At 39.1% G+C, this 27,577-nt stretch overlaps 2 protein-coding genes and 1 pseudogene across 9 annotated transcripts in view; 2 read left to right on the forward strand and 1 right to left on the reverse strand.

The window, feature by feature from the left end:
* The window catches only part of astn1 (astrotactin 1), a 485,289-nt gene that overhangs the window by 109,876 nt on the left and 347,836 nt on the right, over positions 1-27,577 (forward strand). For all 7 annotated transcript variants that reach the window (XM_086272768.1, XM_086272769.1, XM_086272772.1 and 4 more), the window contains exon 2: positions 17,348-17,529. In XM_086272768.1, coding sequence (XP_086128894.1) covers positions 17,348-17,529 — 182 coding nt within the window. The remainder of the gene's footprint in view (positions 1-17,347; positions 17,530-27,577) is intronic.
* LOC147309132 (uncharacterized) lies at positions 1,988-14,787 on the forward strand. Its single transcript, XM_086271350.1, has 3 exons — positions 1,988-9,665; positions 11,481-11,582; positions 12,194-14,787. Exons 1-3 carry the CDS (start codon positions 9,336-9,338, stop codon positions 14,318-14,320), a joined length of 2,559 nt encoding a protein of 852 aa, XP_086127476.1. The 5' UTR covers positions 1,988-9,335; the 3' UTR covers positions 14,321-14,787.
* On the reverse strand, positions 2,539-10,155 carry LOC147309133 (uncharacterized; annotated as a pseudogene). The gene is made up of 10 exons (XR_015126009.1): positions 9,848-10,155; positions 8,981-9,127; positions 8,771-8,879; positions 7,834-7,958; positions 7,225-7,635; positions 7,050-7,134; positions 5,439-5,713; positions 5,177-5,325; positions 4,751-4,860; positions 2,539-4,301 (listed from the first exon to the last, which is right to left on the reverse strand). The product of XR_015126009.1 is annotated as an uncharacterized LOC147309133 (transcript).

Raw genomic sequence — 27,577 nt, forward strand, 5'->3', positions numbered from 1 at the left:
CAGTCCTCCGCTGCACCAAACACTGTGGACTTTGATTAATTATGGAATGTTTGTTAATGGACTGGGTGCTTTCAGTTCATCCTCACTTTTTATTTCTGCTATGCATTACCATTGTGTTTGCTGCTCGGTTAAGTTCTTTATGGTATAAATTATTTGATAGCTTGTATAGCAGTAGAGCAAGCGTAATATATTTAGATAATAGATTTGTGCACTGTACTGGGTCATGCTAGCAATTAGCGTAATAGTCTATTTCAGAGGCATTGGTTTCCAAAGTAATCCATAAACAGGGTGAGGATGTGCACTGTGAACCATACTTTAAATGGTGGCAGTAAAGAGGACTTGATGTGCAAATTCCTAATAAGAATTTTAAATGGAAATAATGGCTCCAGCCAGCAATCATAAAAACTGTAATACAAAGACACAAAGTACACAAGTCTCAGTTTCTGTCAAGTGAAAGTCTCACATTTCTCCACTTGTCAAGTTTTCTTGATTTTGTGAGTTTTGTTTTTAGTTTTCAGACACTGGATTTTGGTTACAATTCAAAGGGTTTTATCCAGAGTTTGTTCATTTCTGAATTCTATTTATTTTCACGTAAATGTTATATAAATATACATTTCATTTGTTTTATATAACTGAATTTACATGTCATTCCCATTTTATTATGTGGCACAAGTTCAGCACAAGCTCTGCCTCCTGTTCTATTTTGGTAAGTTTAGGTACCACAAATAAGTAAATGGACTGATTCTAATATAGCGCTTTTCTACTCTCCTGCAGCACTCGAAGCGCTTTAAACGACAAATAAGTCAACAGATCTGCTGAGAGCTGAGTGTTCTGTTAGAATACAGTATGATATTATGGGGAATACGGGGATTTTAATGTATGGTTGTCAGGTCATTCAGTTGTAAATGTGGATTGTAAACTGATTTCATGGAGCTAATGAAGACTAGCCAGTAAGCTGAAATGTAATCCCTTATTCTTTTCTCTGTTAGGACTCTCATGTTAAAAGATTTCAGTTGAGTTTTTACTTATGAGACTCTTGAATATGAAGAGTCAAAATAACTGGTAGTAGTTAAAGATGCTTTTGCGACAGAAACATGAAGCTGTGTGAGACATAAAGACAAAGAGGCTTCCAAATCAAATCAAATCACTTTTATTGTCACATCACATGTGCAGGCACACTGGCACAGCACATGCGAGTGAAATTCTTGTGTGCGAGCCCCACAAGCAACAGAGATGTGCAAACACAACAACACAAACGAGCAAAATACAAGAATGGCCAACCTGAAACTAATAAATATATGTACAATATATAATAGTGTATGCATTTCTGGATGTGTATACTAAATATTTTCCTACGTGTGTGTGTGTGTGTGTGTGTGTGTGTGTGTGTGTGTGTGTGTGTATACACATTTTTACAAATTAAATAGTAAAAAAAATAAAAATAAAATAATAATAATAATAATAATAATAAAATATATAAAATATACAGAGTTGAATATGTGCAAAACAAGTGGCATTTATATACAGTGTGGAGTGCATAATGTTGAAGTTCCAGTAGTGAAGCTGAGGTGTCTATGACGTGTTCAGCAGTCTGATGGCCTGATGGAAAAAAGCTGTCTCTCAGTCTGCTGGTTCGGGACCGGATGCTGCAGAACCTCCTTCCTGATGGAAGCAGTCTGAACAGTTTATGGCTGGGGTGACTGGAGTCCTTGATGATCCTCCCCACTTTCCTCAGGCAGCGCTTCCTGTAGATGTCTTGGAGGGAGGGAAGCTCACCTCCAATTATCCGTTCAGAGCACCGCACTACTCGCTGGAGAGCTTTGCAGTTGTAGGCGGTGCTGTTGCCATACCAGGTGGTGATGCATCCAGTGAGGATGCTCTCAATGGCACAGTGATAGAAGGTCCTGAGGATGCGGGGGCTCATGCCGAATCTTTTCAGTCTCCTGAGAAAGAAGAGGCGCTGCTGCGCCTTCTTCACTGTTTTGTTTGTGTGTACTGACCACGTAAGATCCTCAGCCAGATGTACACCAAGGAACCGGAAGCTGCTCACTCTCTCCACAGCAGCGCCGTTGATGGTGATGGGGGTGTGTACTTCTCTGCACCTCCGGAAGTCCACTATCAACTCCTTTGTCTTTGCGACGTTGAGGGTGAGATGGTTGTCTTGACACCAGTGGGTCAGGGCGCTGACCTCCTCCCTGTAAGCCGTCTCATCACCGTTGGTGATAAGACCCACCACTGTAGTGTCGTCCGCAAACTTCACAATGATGTTGGAGCTGTTAGTGGCCGTGCAGTCGTAGGTGTAGAGTGAGTACAGGAGAGGGCTCAGTACACACCCCTGTGGAGCACCAGTGTTCAGTGTGATGGGGGATGAGGTGATGCTGCCCAGTCTGACCACCTGGCGTCTGTCAGACAGGAAGCTAAGGATCCAGCTGCAGAGGGAGCTGCTCAGTCCTAGATCCTGCAGTTTCCTGTCCAGCTTCGAGGGAACGATGGTATTGAATGCTGAGCTGTAATCTACAAACAGCATTCTCACATACGTGTCTCTCTTCTCCAGGTGTGACAGGGCAGTGTGTAGTGTCAGGGCTATGGCATCATCAGTGGACCTGTTGTGGCGGTATGCAAACTGTAGAGGGTCCAGTGAGTCGGGTAGTGCAGAGCAGATGAAGTCCCTGACCAGCTTCTCGAAGCATTTGCTTACGATGGGGGTCAGGGCTACAGGTCGCCAGTCGTTCAATGAGGAGATGGTGGAGGATTTGGGTACAGGGACGATGCACTGGAAAAAATGGCCCTCCAAAAACAAGAAAAAAAAAAACTTAATACAAGTTATTTTTTGCTTGAAATAAGTGAAAAAATCTGCCAATGGAACAAGTGAAAATTCTCTTGACAAGATTTCTTGAAATAAGACAGTGAATCAAGCCTTACGAGATCTTGAAATTAGCTGGAAAAACTCATTCTTAGCTATATTTTACTAGTGTTGTGAAGTTTTTGTGTCTCATAATAAGTTTGTGGTGCTCAAAAGTAGTATTTTCGCCTCAAAAAAAGCATTTTTTCTATAAACCTCCCAACATCATCCTCATTGTTTTCAGTGTATATAACTTGTTTTCAGTTCTAAAAACGTGACACCCATCTAGATTTAAGTCCAACACCTTACTTGAAATAAGATTAGAAATTGGCATTTCGAGACAAAATGTACTAAAGTTAGCATTCTTTTACTAGTATTAGGCAATCTTTTTTGTAATAATTCTCTATTTCTAGTGCATTTACCCCATATTCAAGACTTTTACCTACTGCTTATAAGACAAAAAAAAAAAAGAGAACTATAGACTTCAAAAGCAACAACTTTATTGATAAAACCCCATAAACAGAGGGGACTACATAAAAGAAAGCCATTTTGCAGTGACTTTTTCCCCTGCCCAATCTAACACTAAACACACCTGTAACATATGTGCATTGCACAGGCAAAGTACAGACAAACACTGCTAGGCTAAAACTCCTCAACCTGTAACGTTTATTATTACAAAGTGCTTTTAACATGAACATTTGACCACATTCTTCAAACAATACCATAAAATTATCATTAAGGATGCACAGTATTTGATTTTTCAGCTATATCTAATATTTTACAGTTGTACTAGCCAATACACAATAAAGCAATTCTTACTTTTATACCAAACTAGTCAGTCTCAGCTTAGTCAATTTACTCTTTCACAGTAGAGCCTATTTTCTGAATAGTCCTCTGTCTAAACTCAACATTAAAAAAAAAAAAATTAAAAAAAATAAATCTTAAAATTAACTAAAAGCGAGGCTGTCTCTGCACTGCACAAACCAAACACAAAATGCCGGCATGTTAGCCAATATTATTGTGCACCCTTAATTATAACACTGGACTAACCTGGCCAAACGAAAATCAATCACAACCAACATGGACTGTAGTAGCCGTGGAAGGAGAGAGGAAGTGCTTTCCTATAGTCCATCTGACCATATTGGCTTTACTGGCCAATAAAAGCAGTCCACTCAGCCATGCTCTTCTTGTAAGATGATGTGAGATCTCTCTCATGGATTTTGTCCAAGAGAACCTCCGTCTGTATGACGGAAAGCAGAGTGGCTACACACTTTGGGTATGTAAGGTGAAGGGTGTAATAGTAGGCCATAAGGTATAAAGCACCCTCGGTAACCAAGTCTTTTGGAAACGTGGTTATTGGCACATCTCCTACCGCTAGGATGCAGTTGGATGGACTCACAATCAGGACTGGGCAGGAGAGAGGACGTTTCATCAGATAGGTATTAGGGTCTTCTTGGTCCTTTAACACATAACACGGACATACTTTTGTAAGGATGATGCACTTTTGTTTCAAACACATAACTAAAGCTAAATTACAACAAAAGTTGAGGTTCTGAGAAAACACATCTGAAATTGCTACTTTTAATTATTCTCGATGGAATTACTGTTCACATCTGTCTAGCCTTCCTGAAAAACAGAAAACCAAGGCTACATTTAATTAGGTATCATTGAGGTGATAAAAATGTGCTACCACGTAATGCATCCATGTTTGTATTTACTGGTCACAGAGATCTAACCTGTGAGAACCCTCATTCCAAAAATGTGTTTTAGGTGCCTTTTGAAGGCTTAGAACATATAATATGTGAATATAAAATACTTTGGCACTCATCAGAAGAAGCATTATTTTTAATACTGTTGTCCCAAAAAGAACAAAAACAAAAAACAACTGCTACATTTTACACAACTCACCTCAAGGACATGCACCAGAGCCTCACTCGCATCACGTGCCCTCTTTGGAGGAGCAGAGGTGGATGGGAACAGTGATGGCAGCACATGTAGGATCTCAAGAGCCTGTTCAGCTATACAGAAGAAAGAATCATCATCTCATTACCACACTTAAACAAAATCCTCAAGATCAAAAAAAACAAAACAACAACAAATTTTTGGCCAGTGACCTTTTGTAGCGTTGAGTCTGTTTTCCCTGCGCATAACTAGTAAAGGTGCGGCTTTCAGCTCCTTCAAGAAGGAGAGGGGGGGTGGGGGATTAGGCCTTTAAAATTTCAAATTCTCCTCCTCCTGTCCTCAGTGACATTACTTTAAGCATGTTAAAGCAGTAGTCCGTAAAGATCCAAACTATACTCTGATGACCAATAACACCAAAACATCATTGCTTACCTTTATCCATTCCCATTGGGGGCTTCAGCGTCTTTTTCCATACACCAAAAAAACTGCACTTTCTGGCAGAAATCTTGCCATCTTCCCTTCAGTTCATTGATGAAGTTGGCATTTTCTTTATCCAAAATGCGATGAAGCTCCTCCATCACCTATAAAATATTCAGCATACCAATACAAACATGTCAATGCATCACTGAGGAGCAAGAAGTTGGTATGATAAACATTGTTTGGCTTGAATCACATGGATTCAACAATGACTTACATGTCCAATGTCCTTGAAGCAAGGATATGCTTCTAGAACCTTTTTGTGTCTGTCCTCCTCGCGAATAGTATTTGAATCAATGAATGCTCTTCTGGCTGAAAATTCCAAATCCAGGAGCTGAGAGACATCCTGCTGGTTTGGGTTTTTTCTTTTAAACAAAGTTTGTAGGGTCTTGTAGTGTTTGGCCAAGGTTGCTGGACAGTGGGTGTCTGGACTGTTGATATCTGCAGGCTTGTTTGCTGCAAGACACAAAATTACATAAACAATGTCTCTCACTTTAAAAAAAAAAAAATCTGTCATTAATTATGTCATTAAAATTACAAGTGTCCACAGACTATACTTTAATGGAGTTAAATCTTAAAAAAAAAAAAAAAAATACAGCTCTGAACTTAACTATTAAATACTTATTCATTTTTCAAAATATTTACCATGTAAATGCCAATTTACATATGGTCATGCAATCATATACAATTATATGTAGGCACACAAGTGCACCCCTATAAAGAACTGCCCACACACACACACACAGCGGCAGTTGGATGGACTCACTATTAGGACTTGGCAGGGTAGAGGGTTCTCCTTAAGTAGGTTTTGTGCTTTCCTTTTTCCTTAAAGACATAGCAAAGAGATATTTTGTGTCAGGGTAATACACTTTAAAAATTAGTTTGGAACCTAAATTAAAAAACAGCTAAAAAGAGAAAAAAAAAAGCCTCTAGTGAGGCACATTGTTTTTTAAAAACATTACTTTACATGATATACTGAGTGGTTAGAGACAGTGATGTTGCACAGACTTATACTATAAACACACCACAGTACCCAGCTCTTTAAATTTATAATATACTGGCTTTTATTAATACCAATACTTTATTAACATTAATTTCCACAGAAATGTTAACAAACTGATGATAAAACAGGAAAAATGTGATGTAGTTATCATTTTCTGATGCCCATTTTAAAGCCTTTTACTTCTGTCATGTCAGGACTGCCATCTTGACTCAACATGCAGGTATATTTGTTTTATTTTTTTATGATGACCACACAGTTTGTAAATGTAAAGTTGAAACTCACCTTCTAACTCACTTGTTTTACTGGCCGACTCTGGGCTGCTCCTCCCTTCTGTGGACAGATCCAGAATGATTGTTGAGTCACTTGAATCCATTTCTTCTACGTCACTTGGCTGATCAAGACATCGCCTCTTGGCAGAGCTGCGAAGATTAGTCAGTTAATCAATTAGTTATCAACTATAAACTCAATCAATTCATATCTTTATTGTATAGCCATTTTCATATATACAAAGTGTAACACAAAGTGCTTCTTCCTTTCATGCTAAAACAGGTGAGGAAACTAAAGGCAGGTCACCAAATACTTGATTGATCACATTGGATCACTTCTTTCTTTCCTTAATAAAATGCCCAAACATGATTTTAGCTTTTTTGTTTGTCCTCTATCGTTGAAATTAAAATTGTCAGGTTGTGGACAAAAGAAGACTTTTGGGGAAAAACTTTCACAACTTTCAAACATCGTACTGACTAAACAACTTATCAATTAATGAGGAAAATGAATAACAGAATTATCATAGTTAAAATTATAATTAATTAGTTGCAGCCTTACCTCTTTGAATGTCTCCCATCTGGAGTGGCTTTTTGGGGGGGATCTCACATTTTGCAGTCTTGTTTAGCTGTGTGTACACAGTAACCTGTATAGGACATTTAATACATTTTTCCAACCACTACTAAAATGTCCAACGTGAAACACTTTGGTATTGAAGTGGATGCATTTCACTTACCCATGTATTCTTGATGCCTTGGTCCTGTAGCATAGGGTAGTACTGCACTATTCTCTTTGCCATTGCTGTAATTTCTGGTTTTGATGGGTATCTATGCGATTCTCCATCCCCTTTTGCCCTCAGGATTGCAATCATACTAGTCATGGTGTTTCGGATGAGCCGACATCTGAGCTCCTTTGACATTTTGCAGCTGCGCTCTTCACCTTTCTTTGACAACTCAAAGTATTGTTGGCGGACTTGCTCAAGCTCAGTGTCAGTGTGCAATACATATTCTGGATAGAATAACTTCGCAACCTTTTCAGAACTTGTGCATTTTGAAGCAGTTGCATTTACAGTAGTGGATGTCTGTTGCTTGGGTGACTCATTAATGGAGGAGCTGGTTGAAGATTTTGAGTCATCTTGGCCAGATTCCTATAAAATAAATAATAATGAATAAAAGCAAAACGCAATTTTTTTTGTGTGTGTGTGTGTGTGTGTGTGTGTGTGTGTGTGGGGAGAGGGGGGAATAGTGAAGAGCCATTCAACTCTGCCCGCGGTTAAACTAGTTGTAATCGGACAAAAACACGACGATGCCAATTTTAAGTGGTGGTGAGTGACTGAGAAACTGACCTCCAGTACATCCTGACAGGCACGCCAGACAGCTTTTCTCCGTAAAAAGTTCTCTGGGCCTGGGAAAAGATCCTGCAAGTCTTCACGAGACAGGGTGCCCATCATTCCCTCGCTGATGTTTGCAGCTATGAACACATTGGAAGAAAAACATAGCAAGATGAAATTATGCCCTACAAAGGAAACTGCATGAGAGATGAGACTATGAAAGTTGACACTTCATTAAAATTGTGTTGCTATTGCTAACTAGTTTAGTATAGAAATGTGGATACCTCATTGTCTGCTACTGTTTTTTGTATAGAGCTAATGATCAACATGCTAAAAAGACTGTACTTAAGTAAAAGTAGTGTTACTTCAAAATAAAATGAAGTAGAAGAAAAAAGTATTCTCCTCAAAAAAATTACTTAATTAAATTAAAAAATATATATCTGCTGGGCTAACTGCTGTGGAAAAATTCTGTTTACAGACAAATTGTCACACTACTTTAGTAGCATTGTTGACCTCATTTTTTATATATTGGACACTGAATTTTTATCCAGCTTTAGGTATTATTAAAGGAACTGAGCTTTTTGGAATGTAGTGGAGTACAGTTACTTCTTTACAAATCTACTCAAGTAAAAGTGTAAACTATAGTGCAGTAAAACTACTCTTAAGTACTTTTTTTCCCCAAAAGTTAATCAATTAAATGTAAATTGGTAAATGTTACTGAGAATTATCCACCTCTAAGGATGAATAAATACACTTGCATAAGTAAAACAAATAACTACAAATGTTCCTAAAATTAGGAAATGATCACATGAAATGGAAGGTAAAAAAATTACTTAAACATCATCAACGACATTATTTATAAAATAATGTAATTTGCACACTTCCGTGTTCATACACCTATGTAAAACATAAGTCCATTTAATCTGTTTAAAAATAAATTTGCATACATTACCCTTTAAAACCGACACTGTGACCTCATCCAGTCCTTCCATGCTGTTAGCCTACTTAGCACACTAGTTAGCTTTTTTGGCGTTAGCTTGCCTCGTCCAGTCACTGTTCGGCTGCAACGTTACACAATATAAACACACCAAAACATTTAGAACTTTCGAAAGGAGTGTAATATGTACAAAAAATGAGCACTGTATAATACATTTTAACTTACTTCCAATGAAACGCGAATGCAAAGAACTCTGGGACAGTAGTGGCAGGCACGTGTCTACATGAACTTAAGATGTCCACCAGATCATTCACGACAGCCAGAAACGAAGTTCGTCTTCAATTTGCCTGACATTTCTTTGGCCCAAAAATCCTAAAAGGATGATTGATTGGTTTTTAAACTAAACAACTGTCTTTGTGCATTGCAAAATAACGTTAATTATTATAGGTTAATAAAAAAAATAATTTACTTTATCCCCCACATTTACGACAATTTAGCAGGCGCGTTTAACCATGGTAACGAGTTATTTTACGGCACAACTGCAGCCCGCGCTACCGAATGAAACATACTAGCTTCCAACATGACTTGGCGTTGCTTTATATGCTACGTGTTTGTAGCATTGAGTCTGAGACAACTTTTGAGTCACATTAATACCATGCACAGCCGCAGCCCTGACTTTCGCGTGGTGTGTGGAATTGATGGCTGTCCGAGTGAGTACAGAGTATATAACTCTTTCTACTATCACGTAAAGCGGACACACGCGCGTCACCTTCTCGGAGTGGAAGCGGATGAGGAGGATGGATCAACCCGCCACGGTTTACCTGGAGCAGGTGAAAGGACGGCCCCAATCAACCAAACTAACGCCAGTTCTTCAGTAACTGACGAGGGCTCAAGCATCCCCGCACTAACGGTAAGTTATTTTAACAAAAGCCAGAGAAACGAGCTGCAGAAGCTGTAACATAATGTTAGCATTTACTTTGGCTGATCCAAGTACGTCCATTAAATGTGTTGTTTTTGACAGACTCATGTTGTACTTTTATTTTAACAGTGATGAGTGTCGAACTAGTTGTTTCGCTAAATTAAGTAACTCACCTGAAACGTAAATGAGAGCTGTGGCAGAAACGCAAAGCTGCAGTCTTGTCAGACTGTTTTTTTCCCAGTCATCCGTTCGTTCGCTCCGGTGAATGCATCCAAACTTTGCAGAAAGTCCTATTAGTTTAAAAAAAGTTGATATATTGTTGAAATACGTGTTGAAATCAGCTGGTAAAAGCCAGTCAGCTAACTGAATAGGTCGCTATCATGTTTACATATGTGTTCAAGGTCAATTTAAGCCATGTCCACACGTACACGGGTATTTTTGAAAACGGAGATTTTCCGTTTTCGTTTTAAAAAATAATCCCGTCCACACGTAAAGGCAGAAATGAAGGAAAACGCTGCTATGAACATGCCAAAGCAACAGGTGGCGATATATTCCTAACCGTGCAGAAATGTTGGCCAATCAGAAGTCTAGAAGCCTCGGTGGGAAAAAGTAAACAAAGCTGGGGCATAGAAGCAGAACCGAGTCGTATGTGTGGACGGACAGTAACTGTGTGTGTATATGTAAGCATTTAAACAGTGCAGAGAGTAGAAGTAACAGTATTGTAGAAATTCATTTCACCGAAATAATAACGTGGCGCACAGTGTGACGTCAAAAAATGAGCACACCTTTGACACTGCGTTTTCTCCATTTTTCTGTCCACATGTAAATGCAAAAACGGAGTTTTAGAAAATATCCACCCTGGCCGGAGTTTTTAAAAATCTCCGTTTTCAGTGACCAAAAACGGCGTTTACGTGTGGACGAAAGGTGCAAACGCATAGAAAAATCTGCGTTTTCAAAAATACCCAGGTATGTGTGGACGTAGCCTAAGAGAATGACTATTAGGCAAAGCAAACCAAAATTACATGATTTGTTCAGAGTTACTGTCAAAAAAAAATTTAAACACACAAAAAAATACTCATCTTCACATTAATAAGAGCATTAAAGTCAATATTACTTTTATTGTCAGTATTGGTCATTTTTTTTTAAAGGTGAAACTACTAAATATAACATATTTCAAATTGTCAGTAACTTGTCCGACAGTAAATAACTGACGTAACTAATTACTTTCATACAAACCAATCAGTAAGTTATTTTGTATATTTTTTAAATGAGTAATCAGTTATAAATAACTATTTGCATTTCTGAAGTAACAGTAAGACTACTGACAACATTAACTGTTACTTTTTTTTCTAAAACTATCTTTTGTTTTTCTTTTCTTTACCTTTTTTTCTTAGTAACTCAGGAGGTTATGTTTTTGGTGGCATTTGTCTGACTGTTAGCAAAATAACTCAAAGTTATGGACAGATTTTAAATTTTCAGGAAATGTCACAAATGGGCCAATAAACAAGTAATTCAATTTTGGGGGTGATCAGGCATGATCAAGGAATTTAAACTATACTGTACTGAACTCTCCATGTGCTTTGCTAGTCTTATTAATCTATTATCAAGTACTGCTTTGTTTGTCATTTTAGTTGTCATTTTAAAAGCTCAAATTAAAGACATCAGTCAGTAAAAATACATCTACCTTGTACCTTATGGGCATGAATCTAGCTAACTAATGAATGCAATATTGTTTGGTGATTGCTACCTATCAATGCAATTATTTATTTCTGTTTTAATAGATATGTTTTTGTTATTCTGTTTCAGAGTGGATTTCAAGAAGATGGAGAGGGTCACCTGAATCTTGACATTTATAAACATGCAACTGCATTTCTTCTTCAAGCCAAGGAAACCCATCGACTGACACAGGTAATTTATGCCATTAATTTTCCATTGAATTGTATTTCATTGTTAGAGAACCTAAAAGCAATATGCTTAACTTATGCTTAACAGTGCTCAAGCTATAACTTGGGCACTGTTCAGACCTGGCATCTTGAATGATCTGATCATAAATGGACAGCTATAGGTATGTGAGTGAAACACCTGACATTCGAATGTGTCTCCATGTACTTCATGGGTGACCACTCAGATCTCACTCCCCCACTATATATGGAAATAGACATGTATGTTGCATCCAAAATCTGCCTATCACTATATTTCCTTAGCATGAGCTAAGAATAGAGACAACATAATACACACAACACAAATTTTCAATTTGCATTTCCACCTATGATCCGATTTCTCAAAATGCATTATAATTAAGTGAAAACAAGGTTTTAACGTTGCATAAGGCAATATTATTCTTTACAAAAAAAATTGGGTGGTGGGGGTAACTTATTTTGCTCATTGCATCTCACTAACTTTATGTAACTGAAGGTTTCATTTTTCAAAAATTGTGTCTCTGTGAGTTTGCATGTTGACTGTGTTCTCATATGAATTTTGTAATTAAGGATTTTCCTTTGTTTTTTCCTCTTCCACAGAGAGCTGTTAACCACATCGTGAGTGGAATCCAGCAATATCAGGCCGTATTATTGGAGCACCTAAAACAACAAATGAGTGACATGATTGAGAGACATTCTGGGGACCTGGATCAACTAAAGAGTGATGGAGTGGGGGTATTTGACCAGTTTGTTGACCCTTTCACTCAAATTGCTTCCACCCATTTGCAGGACAAGACCATCAAAGAACTGTTAAAACCAGTTGAACCAGAGATTATTGTCACAAAACAAACAGTCTGTTATTCGAAGCGTGGAGACTCCAGAGTTCTTGCCATTAAAGACCATTGTTTTCATTACATACCGTTGGTGAAAAGTTTGGAGCAACTGCTATCACATCCAAGAATGCTTGCAATGATTGATGAGAGGCCAAAGCCATGCAAGGATGGCTTTCTTCATGATTTCATTGATGGAGACATTTTTAAGTGGCACCCACTGTTTATTAAAGTCCCTACAGCATTACAGTTGATTTTATATACAGATGAAATTGAACTATGCAATCCTCTTGGATCTCGGGCAAACAAGAACAAGCTGTTATTGATTTATTACACCTTAGGTAACATCAGCCCTAAGTACAGATCAAGACTTCCTGCTATTCGTCTGCTTGCCATGGTAAAATCAAAAGATCTTTCCCGTTGTGGTATAGATGAGATATTTGAGAGGATTAACCGTGACTTAATTGAGCTGTGTGATGGTGTCCAAGTTGTCACTGCAAGTGGTGAGAGGACAATTCATGGGGCACTCATATCTGTGTGTGGAGACACTCTAGCTCAGCATGAAGTGGCTGGATTTAAGGAAGGAGTGGGTTTTGCCTACAGTAAATGCAGGCACTGCGAATGCCACTTTGAAGACATGCAGGAAAAATTTAATGAAGATTTTTTTGTTAAAAGGACCATGGCCAGTCATAACAGGCAATGTAATGACATTGAGAAGGCAAGTACGGACTTTCTGAAAGACAAACTAAAAATAACGTATGGTATAAACAGGAGAAGCAAGTTAACAGAATCTCCTCACGTTGATATAATCAATCAAACCCCACAAGACACCATGCATGTTATTCTTGAAGGCGTTGCCCCATATGAAATCAAATGTGTTTTAAAGAATCTTGTGCTTTCAGGGCAAATGAACTTAGATTCATTCAATAGTGCAATTTTGTGTTTCCCTTATTCTCCTGTTGATGTGAGGGATAAGCCTTGCCCCATATCTGTCAGTACGCTGTCATCAAATGACAATAAATTGAAACAGTCAGCTGGGCAGATGCTGGTTTTGTTGAAGATCCTTCCATTTCTTATGGACAAAATTGGAGAAAATCATTACACACAAATGCTACGTAACATGTTAGAGATCATAAAAATTCTGTTTTCACCTATTATTGCTGTCTCAACTCTCTCCAGATTGAAGCTTTTAATAGAGCAGCATTTAAAACATTTCAAACAACTGTTTCCAGATGAAAATATTATACCTAAACAGCATTATTTACTGCATCTTCCTTCTCAGATTAAGGCTCTTGGTCCTACAGTGAGGCATATGTGTATGCGTTTTGAGTCAAAACATTGTTTCTTCAAGCAGTGGGCTCTGAAAAGTAGTTTTAAGAATATTTGTAAATCTCTTGTGAAGCACAACCAACTTTATGAATGTAGTCAGAACGTGCATGAGAAACATCCCATTTTTTCAAGTGAAGTCGACATGGGTCCAGCCAAAGAGGTGAAAAATGTTCATTATGTAGAAGGCAAGATTAAAGACTTCATTGAGCAAGTTGAACATGTAGTTTCTGTACAGTGGATTATGCTACATGGAAATATACATTCATGTGAAAAATCTTTGGGTATTTCTGATGTCATAAATGATGCTCCAGAGTTTGCACTTGTTAAAAACATCTATATTGTAAATGCATCTGTGTATTGTTTTGAATGCCAGCCTCTCTCTACAGTTGGGTGGAATGATCAATATTTAGCTTATGAGGTAGAAGTTCCCTGTCTAGCTCAGGCAAATATTTTTGTGGATGCTGGAAATCTTGTTGATTATACAGCATACTACTATGTAAACTTTAATAACAGCAAGTACATTCCAGTGAAGTATGATCTAACTGACATCATCAAACATTATTCTTGAGTCTTTTGTGAATATGTGGGCTGAAATAAGGTTTTTAAAGACTGGCAAAAAAATTGTTCTATTTACTTTTTATTTTACTTTTGGTGCAATCTGTTCAGTGAGGGAAACAATTTCAGTGTTTTGCCTCTTTTTCAATGTCACATTGATATGGTTTGACTGGTATGTAAGAAAAATAAATACACTGTGCTTAAGATACTAAGACTCATAATAATGCAATGTTGGGCATGATATTAACCTGCAGTTCTCAATAAAGTAGATTTGATGTCCTGATTCAAGTTAGGTCTATTTCTTGAAACAAGATGATACATCTTTTACAAATAACACAGCAGCTTAAAACGTTTATGAAATTCCAAAAAAGCTTGTTTCGTGTGAGATATGACTCAAAACAATGTTTTCAAGAGTTTTTCACTTAACAAGATATCCAAGATGCACTGTCTAAAAACAAGTTCCTATATCTCACTGAAACGTTACTCTTTAGCTGATTATGGCTTATTTTAAGTGTGATTAGATATTTTGACTTGAAATAAGACAAATATACTTGGTAAGATTTTGAGTTTTTGCAGTGTGGTGGCCATTTTGAAGCAGGCTGGGACTACAGACAGAGAAAGGGAAAGGTTGAAGATGTGTGTGAACACTCCAGCCAGCTGAGCCGCGCATGACTTGAGGACGCGGCCGGGAATCCCGTCCGGACCAGTAGCTTTGCGCGCGTTCACCTTCCTGAAGCACTTCCGCACATTCCATGCTCTATAGGCTTATAAGTCACTCACTGAATGAATGCATGAATAAATGAATGAAAGTGTTAATCTGGAGGCGGAATGTAGGTCTCACAGTCCAAGTCACTTATGCAATGATCTGTTGATTTGCACGTCAATGCCAATAAAATTTGTTACCCATGCAAACAAGAGGTGACAGAGATGATAGCATCTCTGTGGGGTTATACTTAGTAAAAGTGGCATTTTTACCTAAATGCTCTGAAACTCCAACCTGATGCAATATAATATAGTGTTCAGGTACAACATACCTAACCAGTTTGATCCTAGACCGTGATCTGATCACCAAATCCTTGCTTTCCTTAGTGCTGCTGAAAGTCAGTCATAAAATCACATCTGGAACATACGCTATATTCCACTTAAGCTGCAATTTAAGTGATCTCTGTTTCGATTTATGTCTTCCAGGACTTCTGCTAACTTATGAACCTGATGCATTTGCTACTCTTCACACTTACATAACAGAAAATCACCCATAACGCTCTGCCATGCATTCATAATGTTTTCCATTTCTGCACTCTGTGTGTTTTGGCGTACATCACTAATATTTCAAATAGCTAGGAGGGGAATTTATTGTCTTGGGAGCTGAGGTATGACACAAAGCACAATGTTTCTCATGCTCCACTGCTTCCATAAAATCACTGTTTACTCATTTCTTTCTCGTGGGTTTATTTTTTTTCTTTTTTTTGTTTTTCCATGGATATAACGGCTGTCAGCTGTGGGAGTGGTATAAGCAGGGATCAGAAAAACGCTAAAACAGTGCAATCCATTTCGACGTATTTGCATAAATCATTTCCGGACAATGCAGACTGAATGAATGAATTACTGTAATAGAAAATGTCACAACTGTCACGACTGTCCTTGAATCTCTCAGGTTACGGGTGCCGAGCGCTGCAAATATGAAATTGCTCATCAGATTGCAGGCGTCTTGGTCGACAATGCCAATAAACTTTGTTGCCCATGCAAACAAGAGGTGACAGAGATGATGATCTCTGTGGGTTATACTTAGTAAAAGTGGCATTTTGAGCTAAATGCTCTGAAAGTCCAACCTGATGGTGGTACTAGAGGAAGTGTAAAGGGATTAACCTTGACTCTTCATCTAGCACCCAGTATGCAATGATCTGTTGTGGAATGTGAAAAACATGAGTGACGTGGGAGGATTCGTCCCCTGGGGACTATGAATGTGTGTAAATATGTTACTTTAATCATGTGGAATATAGAGGTTGATGATTTCAATCACTCTCTTGTCACATGTTTTCTCTGTTGTCTCCTAACTGACATAAAACAAACCTTCACTGTTTTGTCAATAGAGGTTAAAATAAGTCAGATGTTTCTGTTTCTGCGTAAAGACGTTTAGTTGTATAATTGTTATTGTCTTACAGGGGCTGCCCCTCCCTGAGCCTGTATCTTCTGATGGTTTCTTCCAACTTAGTATCACGGCAAAACCTGTAACAGACACGCTGGTCCACCGTGTTTTATGCTTTGCCTCTCCAAAGTGTGAAATGTACATGCATGCAGGAATTGCATTACCGGCAGGGTGAGATAACATATTTAAAGGCATGAAGTCGGTACTGAGTAAAAAACGTATAAAGTGCATTCCAGAGTCCTTAATCGCCAGAAACTATTAAGCTAGGAGGCTAATATGTATCTACATGTACATGTGTTAAAATGTCCGTGATTATTTTCATTTTGGCCTGAAATAAAACATCTTCCTCTGCTGTTACTGCATCTTACTGCATGTGTGTACATTTCACGTTTTGGAGAAGCGAAGTGTTAAATGGGCACGATGGACCGGCCTGTCTATCACACACTTTGCTGTGATATCGGGTTTTTTCTTCCAGCTATCACCAAGTGCTTGATTGTAGTGGGTTGTCTGGTTGTTGAGGTTTTCTTTGTTGTAGAATCTTTATCTTACAAAATAAGGCACCATGACATGACTGTTGACAGAGGAGGACTGCTGTAAATAAATTAAATTAAATTGAATATGTGTCCCTTCTGTCTTATTTTGTTAGTTGAGTGAACGCTTGTAGTGTGTTTTTTTTATTGTGCAGTTAAAACTGCACGTGCCTTTGACTGCTCACTCGCTAACTTTCTGTCATATTTGATATCTGCACGATTGAACCTTCCAGTATCAGAAGATGCCATTTGCTGGTAAACTGTCCAAATTTAAATGGGTCTCTTCCAAGATATTGGTAATATTTTATGTGCAATAGCAGAAAGCTTCTGAGTGCCCTTGTGTTTGTCTTTTATGTTTTTAAAGAGATCTCTGGGAACTCGGAGGACATCCCTCTAGTGCGCTGGAGGCAGCAGTGGCTGGAGAATGGCACTCTGCTCTTCCACATCCATCACCAAGACGGCAGCCTGAGCCTCCCAGAACCGACTGAGGATCCAGCCAATGTCTCTACGAAGGAGGAGCTCCGCATCCTGCACATCTCTGTGATGGTAAACCCTCAGTGCTAAAAAGAGCTAAAACTGGAAAGTGCTATGTTATATTGCTGTTCATTTTCTTTTGACACATATAAGAACTTTTTAATTGGGCAAAATTTAGCAAAATGAAAAATGTTGGTGGAAGATTTTTTTTCTTTCTTTAATTAAAACTGACATGAGATCAAATTGATGAAACGACATCACTGTTTTTTCTTCTTCTCTGAAACAAAACGACTCCGAGATCTGTCTTTTTCTGATAAGATGGCACATTTTTTTGTTTTTGCTTCCAAATGAAACAGCACAACCCGCATATTTCTTTTCTGAAAAAGCAGACAAATCTTGTAGATTTAGTGCTTTTTAGTGCTATATAAACTATGGCAGCAAAACATATACTTATGAAATTCTACATTTCACTTGCAAAATATAGATTTTTGCATGCTTACACTGTATCAAACCTTATCTGCTCTGTCGGCAGAGAAGGAAATGAATCCTTAGATCTCACAGCTTCCTCTTCTTGCCTGAGGAAATGTATATTTATTAGATCTTAGATATGCCACACCTACTCCCAGTGCCCTTTTCTAGCCCAAAGACATTACAATCGTGCTTTGATGGATGATATGTATTTTCAGACATTGAAAGCATATTATAGCTGCATACACAAATGATTAGTCAGCTTGAGAAGACTTTTGCCAGCAGCTATATCTGCTGAACGGAGGCACGGAGCTGTGCTTCAACACCCGCTGAATGTCATTGACCTTCAGACCTTAATATAATGACGGATAACTGACTTTGACTTTCCTCTGCATGTTTTACATGTATTAGCAAACATCAAGTCCATCTACAAGGTGCGCAGGCTTCAGTGATGACAGCATTTTTATGTGGAAATTAGATAGCCAGGGTGCCAGTTCTGCTTCTCGCCCCTTTGGTTTTCCACTAATCTCAGATTTTTACTCCCTGCTCTATCTGCATTTCACATCCCATCAACCTCAGGTCCATGTCTCTGTGCTCCGTGCTCCGCTCATTCCTCATCCTGAACGAGCTGCAGCGGCAGCACTGCCACCGGGGTGTTTTTCATGAAGGTGTGGGTAGAGAAGGATTAGCATGCAGATATGAGCAGACCATGGAAACAGATGGAAGTGGTGTTGCCACTGTGCTGCCCGGGCCCCGCTGCAGCTTGCCACCCGGCTGGAGTCCTCGACCTATAAATCCAAAGCTGTGTCATTCGTTCAGCTCCTTATGGATACAGAAAAGATCCCGTGAAGGCTGCTTTACAGGCTTTTTAGCTCAACCGCACACCTGTAACTGGACCTGCTCCTGTTGTATATCACAGGAGACCTCAGGTTGGAAGCACTCAGTACGCAGAGCAGATGATGTCTAAATAAAAGCAGCAAAAAAGACTCTTTCATTAGATCACAGCCAAATGTTTAGAAACGATTCTACTCTGTGGTGATGCAATGAGGCTGCAGCAATGAAAAGAAGAATGATTCACAGTTTAGCTCAACCTTGGTGTCACATTTAATGCTTGACTTACCAAACCAGTTGCTGGGATCGAGTGACATTGAACACTCCAAATAGCTCCTAAAACTCATGTTGATAACTCCGTATCGCTTGGTAAGATGAGTATATCTGTGCCAGACCTGCATCAACAAGAGGCATGTCAGACTGTTGGATTAATGTGTTTCACAGAGGTGTAAACAGAAACATTTATGAGAGTAGGGGGACGTCCTCAGATAGTGCCTTCCAGCTGCAGATAATACATACGTGCTTGTTCGCTTTTTACCCCTCAGCCGTAAAAGATGTCGGGGTATTGTCGTCCTCCTGCTGGGCAGGCGTGGACACCCGGGCTTGTAAAACTCGAGAATGAAGTGACGTTTCAATTTGATACCGTGGGTGTATCTACTAGAAATCTCGAGTTCGAATCACTGTGACCTCGACCTAAAGGTCAGGGTTTCTGAAAATCTTGTGATTGCAATAACTTGAGAACAAGGCGATGTAGGTTTTTGAAATTCTAATTTTGCAGTCTAATGACTGCAGACCTCAGTCTTAAGTCTGATCTCCATGTGGACAAACGAGGTTGTAAAAGAAAATCAACAGTTTAGCCTGATGATGTCATAATAAGTATATACAAGATCGACTTTGGAAGCGTCTCAAATCTGCATTCTTTCCAAAGGCCCGCAGAAAGTGTATCCTGTGGTTGCAAAATTCATATTTGTCTTACAGTGCTATCTTTTTACCAGACTCATGAAATTAGTTGGAATTAGTCCCAGGTCTGCACAATTTAGCCAGGTCAGCTCAGCCAGGAATGTCCAATTAGCCACAGTTCATTGCTTGGCCACTACACCACACCGTTGAGACTGTTTATACCTAAGAAGGAGGATGGGGTGGTTGTTGGGGGGGACTCCATCATTTTAAAGCTTGAGGATAAGCCAGGCTTATTATGGGTCTGATCCTAAAAGGCAATCGGGTTCAATGGACTGCAGCAAAGTTGGGATCTGAAGCCACAGGAACTTTTTTTTCCCCCTGACTCCAAGTGAGCTATAATATTACGGATTATTTCTGACTATATGGAACAACACGAATGAATTTTCAGTAGTTTAGCCGGTTTATTTTTCAGTCGCTGTGTTCTAAAGTTGGAGGTTGCATTCGCATCCAACAAGGTGACCACAGTGTCCTCCGCTGGCTGTGTGCTGGTCATCCATAATAGATGACTAACCTTGTGCATGTCTGTATCAACACCAGGTGAGACACTGGCAGTTCAAACACATGTCCTCAACTTCAGCTTGAACCCTACAGGCACAGACAGCTTCAAAGAAAACTGCGATACTCAGATGAAGACAAATAAATATCCTATATATTTAAAAAAAGATGTGTTTAGTGTGGCATGTTTGTTTTATGTGTCAAGACTCTTAAGCTCCAGTGTATCATTGCTATACACATTTCTCCCTTTTTAATTTCCAAATTCTAATAAGCTGCTATTTTGCCACAGGGCCTCAGTGGATCAATCCAATCATCACATACAGCACAGAGGCATCCAGAACAAACTGAGTCAATTACATTGTATAAATGCCTAATATTCTCAAGCTTAGAGGTTAGATTTGATGTTTTTCCCCCCGTGAATCTCTCTTGGCTCTATTGTTTTTCCTCAGAGGCCATAACACAACTTTTTAATTTGAGCAAGCATCATAGTGCTGCCTGAAAAAAAAATGGAGAAATCAAGACAAAAAGTTAATTAGTAATGAGATAAAGTGGAATTAATTTGTTTTCTTTCACAGATAGAAGCAAATCGTTGGGAAGGTTACTGACGAGGTTAGTTCTGCTGGGTGGTCAGCAGGTGTGGACAGATTTTGTTTACCTCACCTGTGTCGAAGGCCTCAAGGAACACGTTTCCTTTGAAGTTATTAGGAGGTTTTTATTAGATTCAGAGTGTCAGAGCTCTATGTTAATAGCAGCAGCGACTCAGGCTAAACCTTCGTTTGGGTCTGACTGAAATAGGCTCTCCAGTAGACATTTTTCATGCTTACATCATTATCAGTATTAGGATGGCCAACTATTTCTCTGAAAAGTACTTTTATTCTTAAACGCTTTTGCTAAATTGCATTGGTAGATCTGTTTTCAAAAAGAAAAAATGTAATGATGATTGTTTCTGATGTCAAGCTTGTGTGTGTGTGTGGGGGGGTATTTCATGCTTAGATTTGTGTTTTGTCATGCAGCTAAGATATGAAACTGAGAAGATTAATTCACAATTTCCCACAAAGAGAGACTCTATTAAAAAAAACCAAAATCCAGCTGTTATATATTACATATTATTCCAAGACCTTTAAGAAAATGGGTTTCAGTGCTTGAAATTTTCTATTGCAGAACTACACTATGAGAGATGACTTTAATAATACATAATCCACAGCTGAGGAGGAGGTTGTTATTTTTCCAGTAAAAATCCAGCCCCACTTGAAAAAAAGCAGATGAACAAACATGAACGTCAGGTTCTATTGGAGGAGGAAGAAACCTGCAAAAAACTCAAAGAAAAACCTGCACACCAAAAAATGGAAAAAAGGATTTGAGGATTTTATCAGTTGTCCCTTTGAGAGTGAAGGGTTACAGCCAGTCAGTACAAATGTGTTCCAAGTGGCCATCTTTACTCGACATTTCTTTTCTGATGGGAATGTTCACCTCTGGGGTGAAGGCGCCCACATCTGTACGGCGCAGGGCGCTGAAAATGCTTTGATGAGTCAGCAATTAGAGCAAATCTAAACCCAGCTGATGAGGCTCTTTAATCTGTCTATGGGCAGACTGGTTCTCCACTATGGGTGGGATGGCTGCAATGCGTCAGCTAGCAGACATTTTTAGCTGCGACTAAAAATGATGTTCTAAAAAGAGCAAGGTGGAAAGCACACCAGATGTACTTTAACTAGGAAAAATGAACTGTCATGTGGGAGCTCCATCAGAATAAACTGAAATAAGCACTTGATACAAGCCTGAACACATCGTGCGATGGACATTAACCCTCAAGGAAATAAGACTGCAGGTCCTACTGTGGTGAGGGTAATAATGTGGAAATAGGAGAGAGAACAACAATGCCACTTGAGGAACTCCACCACAGGAAATATTGCTTTAACAAAACTTAATTATCAGTGGATAATAAAGGCACACAGACCCATACCAGAGAGGCAGACTAATTCTAACAATTTATTCAACAAAACAGAAGTCAATTACGAACAGTGTTGAAGCTGCTAGGATGGAGAAAACGGCTTAGAAACAATCACAAATATGATCAAATGCAAAAGAAGGTTTACTATTGTATAATAGGTAAAAGCTAGCCCACTTGTGGGGCATGCTACACTGAGGAGTACCCAGTGGTGCCTCACTGCAAACACAATGAAATTAATCACATGTATATCTGTGGGGAGGGGAGCTCACCAAATATGCCTCCCAGCAAGATGATGTTCTGCCTCACTAAGGAGAGAAAAATGTCTAAATGAAAACAAAGGGCTACAACTAGAACGCTTCTGAAAGAGCACAAATGAAAATAGCGCACACACAAGCAACTCAGTTAGACAAAATACAATAGAGAAAATTTGTGGTAAATGCATAGAAATGCAAAAGTCTTAACCTGAATCGCAATAAAAGGCCTAAGCAAGATCACCATCGAGCACTGGGCAGCAAAACACAGGGTCGAGAGGGGTGCAACACAGTGGCCCCAACAGGGACTGCACTACCAAGGATGTCCAACATACCCAGGGTATCTTTTCATTATCTAGACTCACTTACACTAACATTGGCAGTCAGAATAAGCAGCCACATGAGGCTTCTCCTGGCATTCTCATGAAAGGGGTGATGTTGGCAGCATCTGACCAATCACCATTATGGAGAAGTGTACTGGCAGCAGAAGCAACTGATTTACAAAGGAAGACAAAACTGTAATGTTAGAAAATGATGAAGATATTAAACATAACACAGAGTAAAAGCAACACAGCTTCTGCAAATACAGCAACAGTGTGTTTGAGAGGAAAAGCGTTCGACAGCAGTTTCGTATTAAAAGCGCGGCATGAATTTGTGTGCACTTTAAGGGCAGTAGGAGTGGATAAGATCTACTATATTAATAAAGTTCAGCCTGTATGAAGCCGGAAAAGAAAACTGGCAGTGTTTAAAAGATATTTGAAAAAAGGATTCAAATTTAGGTTTAGTCTAAGCTGTGTGCGGATTTTGGAGTCCAAATAAGCCAATAAATAAATAAATAAAGCTGCATCTAAGAATCTATATTTAATAGTAATGCTCTTCAGACATTAGAAACTATTGAAAACCTTTAGATCCGCCATCTGTCTGTGTAGTGTCCTAAGAGATCTTCCAAGAATGCTGATGCTATGTTCTGGAAAACTGATTGGTTAGTGGGCAGTTATTACCTGTCGGTCTCTAGTTCCCTGGTAAGAAGTAAGGCACCTTCGAAGAACAGGAAACCCAGGGTTATCGCTATAGTTACCCAGATAGGCCCAAATCCTGCTTTGTAGTGCAGGCCTCAGGATCAGTGACCACTGCTGTCATCTGCAACCAAAGTGACATGGTGCTAATCAAACTGTGGTTGGGGAGCTAGAGGAGAGGTCAGGGTCAAGGCTGCCTTCACCTCGAGTGAGGAACTTTCTACACTAGGGAAACATTCCCTACCACACCACCACTGCTGACACTAGCTTTACACTGCCAGTAATAAACCAACAACATCAAATCACCACATGAGAGAGTATCGTTTGTAAGTGTTTATCTAATCACCCTACCTCATGCTGTCTAACTTTGCCAAGGAAAAAGTAATCGTGATAAAAGATAAAATCCTTACACGATGTTAAAATGTTGATGTGTTTGTTTTTCTGGGAAACAGACAGATTTATTTAAACCAAGTCCAAAACTCCCAAAACCAGTGAAAATCTCATGTTTTATTTATTTGAGTGTAATTGTAGCACACTAAATTGGCAGGGTTCCACCTGAATCTCTTGACATGCTAACATGGTAATTGGTAAATCTCTGTTTATGTTATTGCAAAATCATAAAGTGTTTTCTCATGACTGTAGAGAAATCACAGTGGCAGCCCTTTATGTTGTACCACTGTTCATTCCACAGTAAGTGGTTAGTGTTTTTGAAAATGTACAAGCTTCAATGTTAAGGGAAGACACGCGTGCACACACACCAACAGCTTATGGGAGGGGATGGCCATTGTGACACAGCTCAGCTCTTGGGGATATTGACATTCATGTGGTGACCCTCCTAAAACCCATGCTGATAGCATTGATCGTATAAACCTTAAATCAATGTGGCCCTGACCACTTGTAAAGCAGGATCCCCGGCTGGATCCCAGCCTCCAGAGCTGCTCTATGTGCATCACAGCATGGCGTGTTTTTGAAAAGCCTGCGGAGCGAGACAAACCAATCCATAGGTTCCCTATGGGCTGTCAGGAAGGCACACAGCCCAAATGCTTGGCCTATTTGTAGTGCTGCTGAATCTCTGATGCAGACAACGAGCGCCGTGGGTTGGTTTTACAACAAAGGCAAAACAGCCAAATGGAAATCATTGTTCTAATTAAAAGAAAAAAACCAACGCTTTGCCTTTTAAAGCTGAAGCACAGTAGTTAATAATATGCCTGTGTGAGTAAGTGAATCATTTATGAGTTTGTTAAAGAAAAATCAGTCATTATTTATCATGTTACATTTTGTTAGCAGCTGACAGAAGCATTGACGTGGTGAAGAGCAGCAATTTTTGCTGTTTTTGTGGGTTTTTTAACAGTTTAATAGCTGCCCTGATGAATAACTGTGGGGTCACTGATGAGCCCTTTAAGCTAGTTTAAAGTTGTACAAGTGTTTACAGTTTTGAAACACCTGTTTGTAAAAGATCAAAAAACTCCTCACCTTTAAGGTGGCTCTAGGGGCAGATTTTGCATCCATTCCTCTATTAATTATTTTCTTTCAGCCGTTAAGCATCCACCAATCAAAAGAATAAAATGGCTTTTTCATGAAATAATTATTTGATGATCATTTCTAACACCCATAATTAGCTGCACAGTGAAGACAGCATTAGTTTTGGAAGATGTTTGATAGTCATCAAAATTCTTCTGTATGTTTTTCAGTGTCACAGAAGTAAAAGCAACTGCTACAATGTGGCCTACTGGGCATGTGTTGGAGAGGAACAAGGACAGCAGTGATAGCACAAATTTAGAATTCTCCTTCTCATGTAATCTCATCTCATGGCCATAGAAGTCCAAAATTACACACCGATTTGGATGACAAGATGATTCAAGATTCAGAAACCATCTAGGGAATATATAAAATCAAACATATGAACAGTACTGCAGTAGTGCAAGATATAAATAAAACAAAGAAGTAAGGAAATGAGGAAGAAATTGTTCTCCCCGCGTTTGTGTGGGTTCTCTCCGTGTACTCGGCTTCCCCCCACAGTCCAAAGACATGCAGTTAGTGGGAATAGGTCAATTGGAAACTCTAAATTGCCCATATGTGTGAATGCGTGAGTGAATGTGAGTACAAATGTTTGTCTGTGTCTGTGTTAGCCCTGCTACAGACTCGCGACCTGTCCAGGGTGTACCCTGCCTCTCGCCCTGAGACAGCTGGGATAGGTACTGGCTAGGGCTGGGCCATATCATACCGTTCACGGTAATACCGGTATAATGTTGGGCAATGATAAGAAAATGAAATATCGCCATAGAATATGAGTAAAACGTGCATGCGCAGTGCCTTTGTTTTCATACGCAGAAAAAGCATGGCGGCGACGGAGAATGAGAAGGGCGAAAGCGGATCGTTGAATGAAACAGACGAACCAGAACTGGTTTGTAAAAATGCTGCAGCTTCAGTGGTGTGGAACTGGTTTGGCTTTCGTCTGTCAGATGCACATCAAAGCACAATTTTTGGTAGCGCATGCTAGCGGGCCGTCGTTATTACCGTGTTTTTCGGAAAATAAGTTGCTCTTAAAATCCTTTGATTTTCTGAAAAAATCGACAGTGCCCCTTATAATTCTTATGTATGAATTCTGGTGACCTCGAACCGATTTTATGTACACGGCGCTCAAAAATCTGTAAAAAAAATGTTTTAGTACGACTTTGCTAAGCTACGAAGCCGCACCGCTTGATGGATTGTCGGAGCATTACGGCTATCGTAGGCGGAGCCTCGCGGAGTGATACGTACTGTGCTTCAACATAATATTACCGTACTGTGTGTGTATAAGCTGTTTTTAAGTTTGTGGATATTATACATGGTTATGCTGAGGATATGTCGGCCAGTTTCCACTGGAAATGATTTTGGTTAAACTGTCAGCGAGAAATTTGCATTTGCACTTTTCTGCACGTGCAGAAAAATGTGGAGGAGTGACTGCTTTCTCAGCAGTCTGCTACAGCTTTAAAGGGGCAGAACACATGACCAATAACTGTATGGATAGGTCTGCAGTAATAAAGAGGTCTACTTTGTAGCAATTATCCTGTGGTTTCCTTCACCTCTATGTAAAATGTGTTTCCTTTGGCTCAAAAATTAAAATGCATGTTGATGCAGCTTATTCATGTGTAAATATGCTTGCTGATCACATGCTCTTGTAAGGTGGTAGAAAATCCCCAAGTGACCAATTATTATGAGTAAACATAAAGATTTAACTCTGAATGTTAACATTAATGACCTCTGAGCTTTATGTGCATGAAAACCACAAACTCTGTTTATGTTTGATTGAATTTTTCTAATATGTATTCCTTCTTTTCGCTCATGTGCCATCAAGCTGTGTCTCAGCACGCACATAAGAGAACTCAGTCAGACTAGATATGGCTTCAGCATCAAATAATTTCCTCTGTCTGTTGGGATTTCATCCAGGGCCGGTACCTTATAAAGCAGACAGCATGCTTTTAATAAATCAGACTTGCATAGGAGCTGAAACATTACATGCTGCTTCACCGGTTTATTGTCCCTTTGCAAGTGTAGAGGACATTACAGGAACAGAAAATGAACCGTGGACTTTTGGCCTCAATTTAATTTCCTATACAGACCGAAAGAAAAGACAGGAAAAAAATAAAAACACAAAATGCAAAATGACTTTTCACTTTTTTTCCCTTTTTCAAGCTGCTGCTGTATATTTGCCGTAATATTTGCTTCATGGCCACACGAGCCAACAGGAACAAGGAAATGTTTTTACTGCTGCTGTGATTTAATCCATAAATGTTAATCAGGTTAAATGAGACATGCACTGACCCCGAAAGTAATCCAAACAGAGTTCGTGCCAGACCTCGCTACACATTTATCAATGGTATAGTTGTAAATGTACAGATTCAATTTAGGGATTAAAAGCATTGACCTTGACCATATTTGATTTTGCTGATACTCTTTAGATGGCATAATTAGCAATGTCCAAGGGCTGTAAAGGGAAGTTCTCAAATAAAACACAAGTAATATGTTTTTTTTTAAGCACTCAAATAAAAATAATAATAATAACAATAAGCAGTTGATACCGTAAGTGTGCTTATCTACTGTCACTGGATGACTTTCTGTTCATTGGGACATGACAGGTGCATCCCACAGTAATATTAACTGAATATCAC

The sequence above is a fragment of the Aulonocara sp. 'chitande type north' Nkhata Bay genome, linkage group LG18 (genome assembly GCF_057382095.1).
Source record: "Aulonocara sp. 'chitande type north' Nkhata Bay isolate Kocher_YH1m ecotype deep benthic linkage group LG18, A_spYH_male_GT1.1, whole genome shotgun sequence".
Lineage (NCBI taxonomy): Eukaryota > Metazoa > Chordata > Actinopteri > Cichliformes > Cichlidae > Aulonocara > Aulonocara sp. 'chitande type north' Nkhata Bay.

Coding starts and splice junctions, on each gene's coding strand:
- LOC147309132 (XM_086271350.1), top strand. CDS start 9,336: ATGACTTGGCGTTGCTTTATATGCTACGTGTTTGTAGCATTGAGTCTG. Junction 9,666..11,480: donor CAAGCATCCCCGCACTAACG/GTAAGTTATTTT, acceptor ATTCTGTTTCAG/AGTGGATTTCAAGAAGATGG. Junction 11,583..12,193: donor AAACCCATCGACTGACACAG/GTAATTTATGCC, acceptor CCTCTTCCACAG/AGAGCTGTTAACCACATCGT.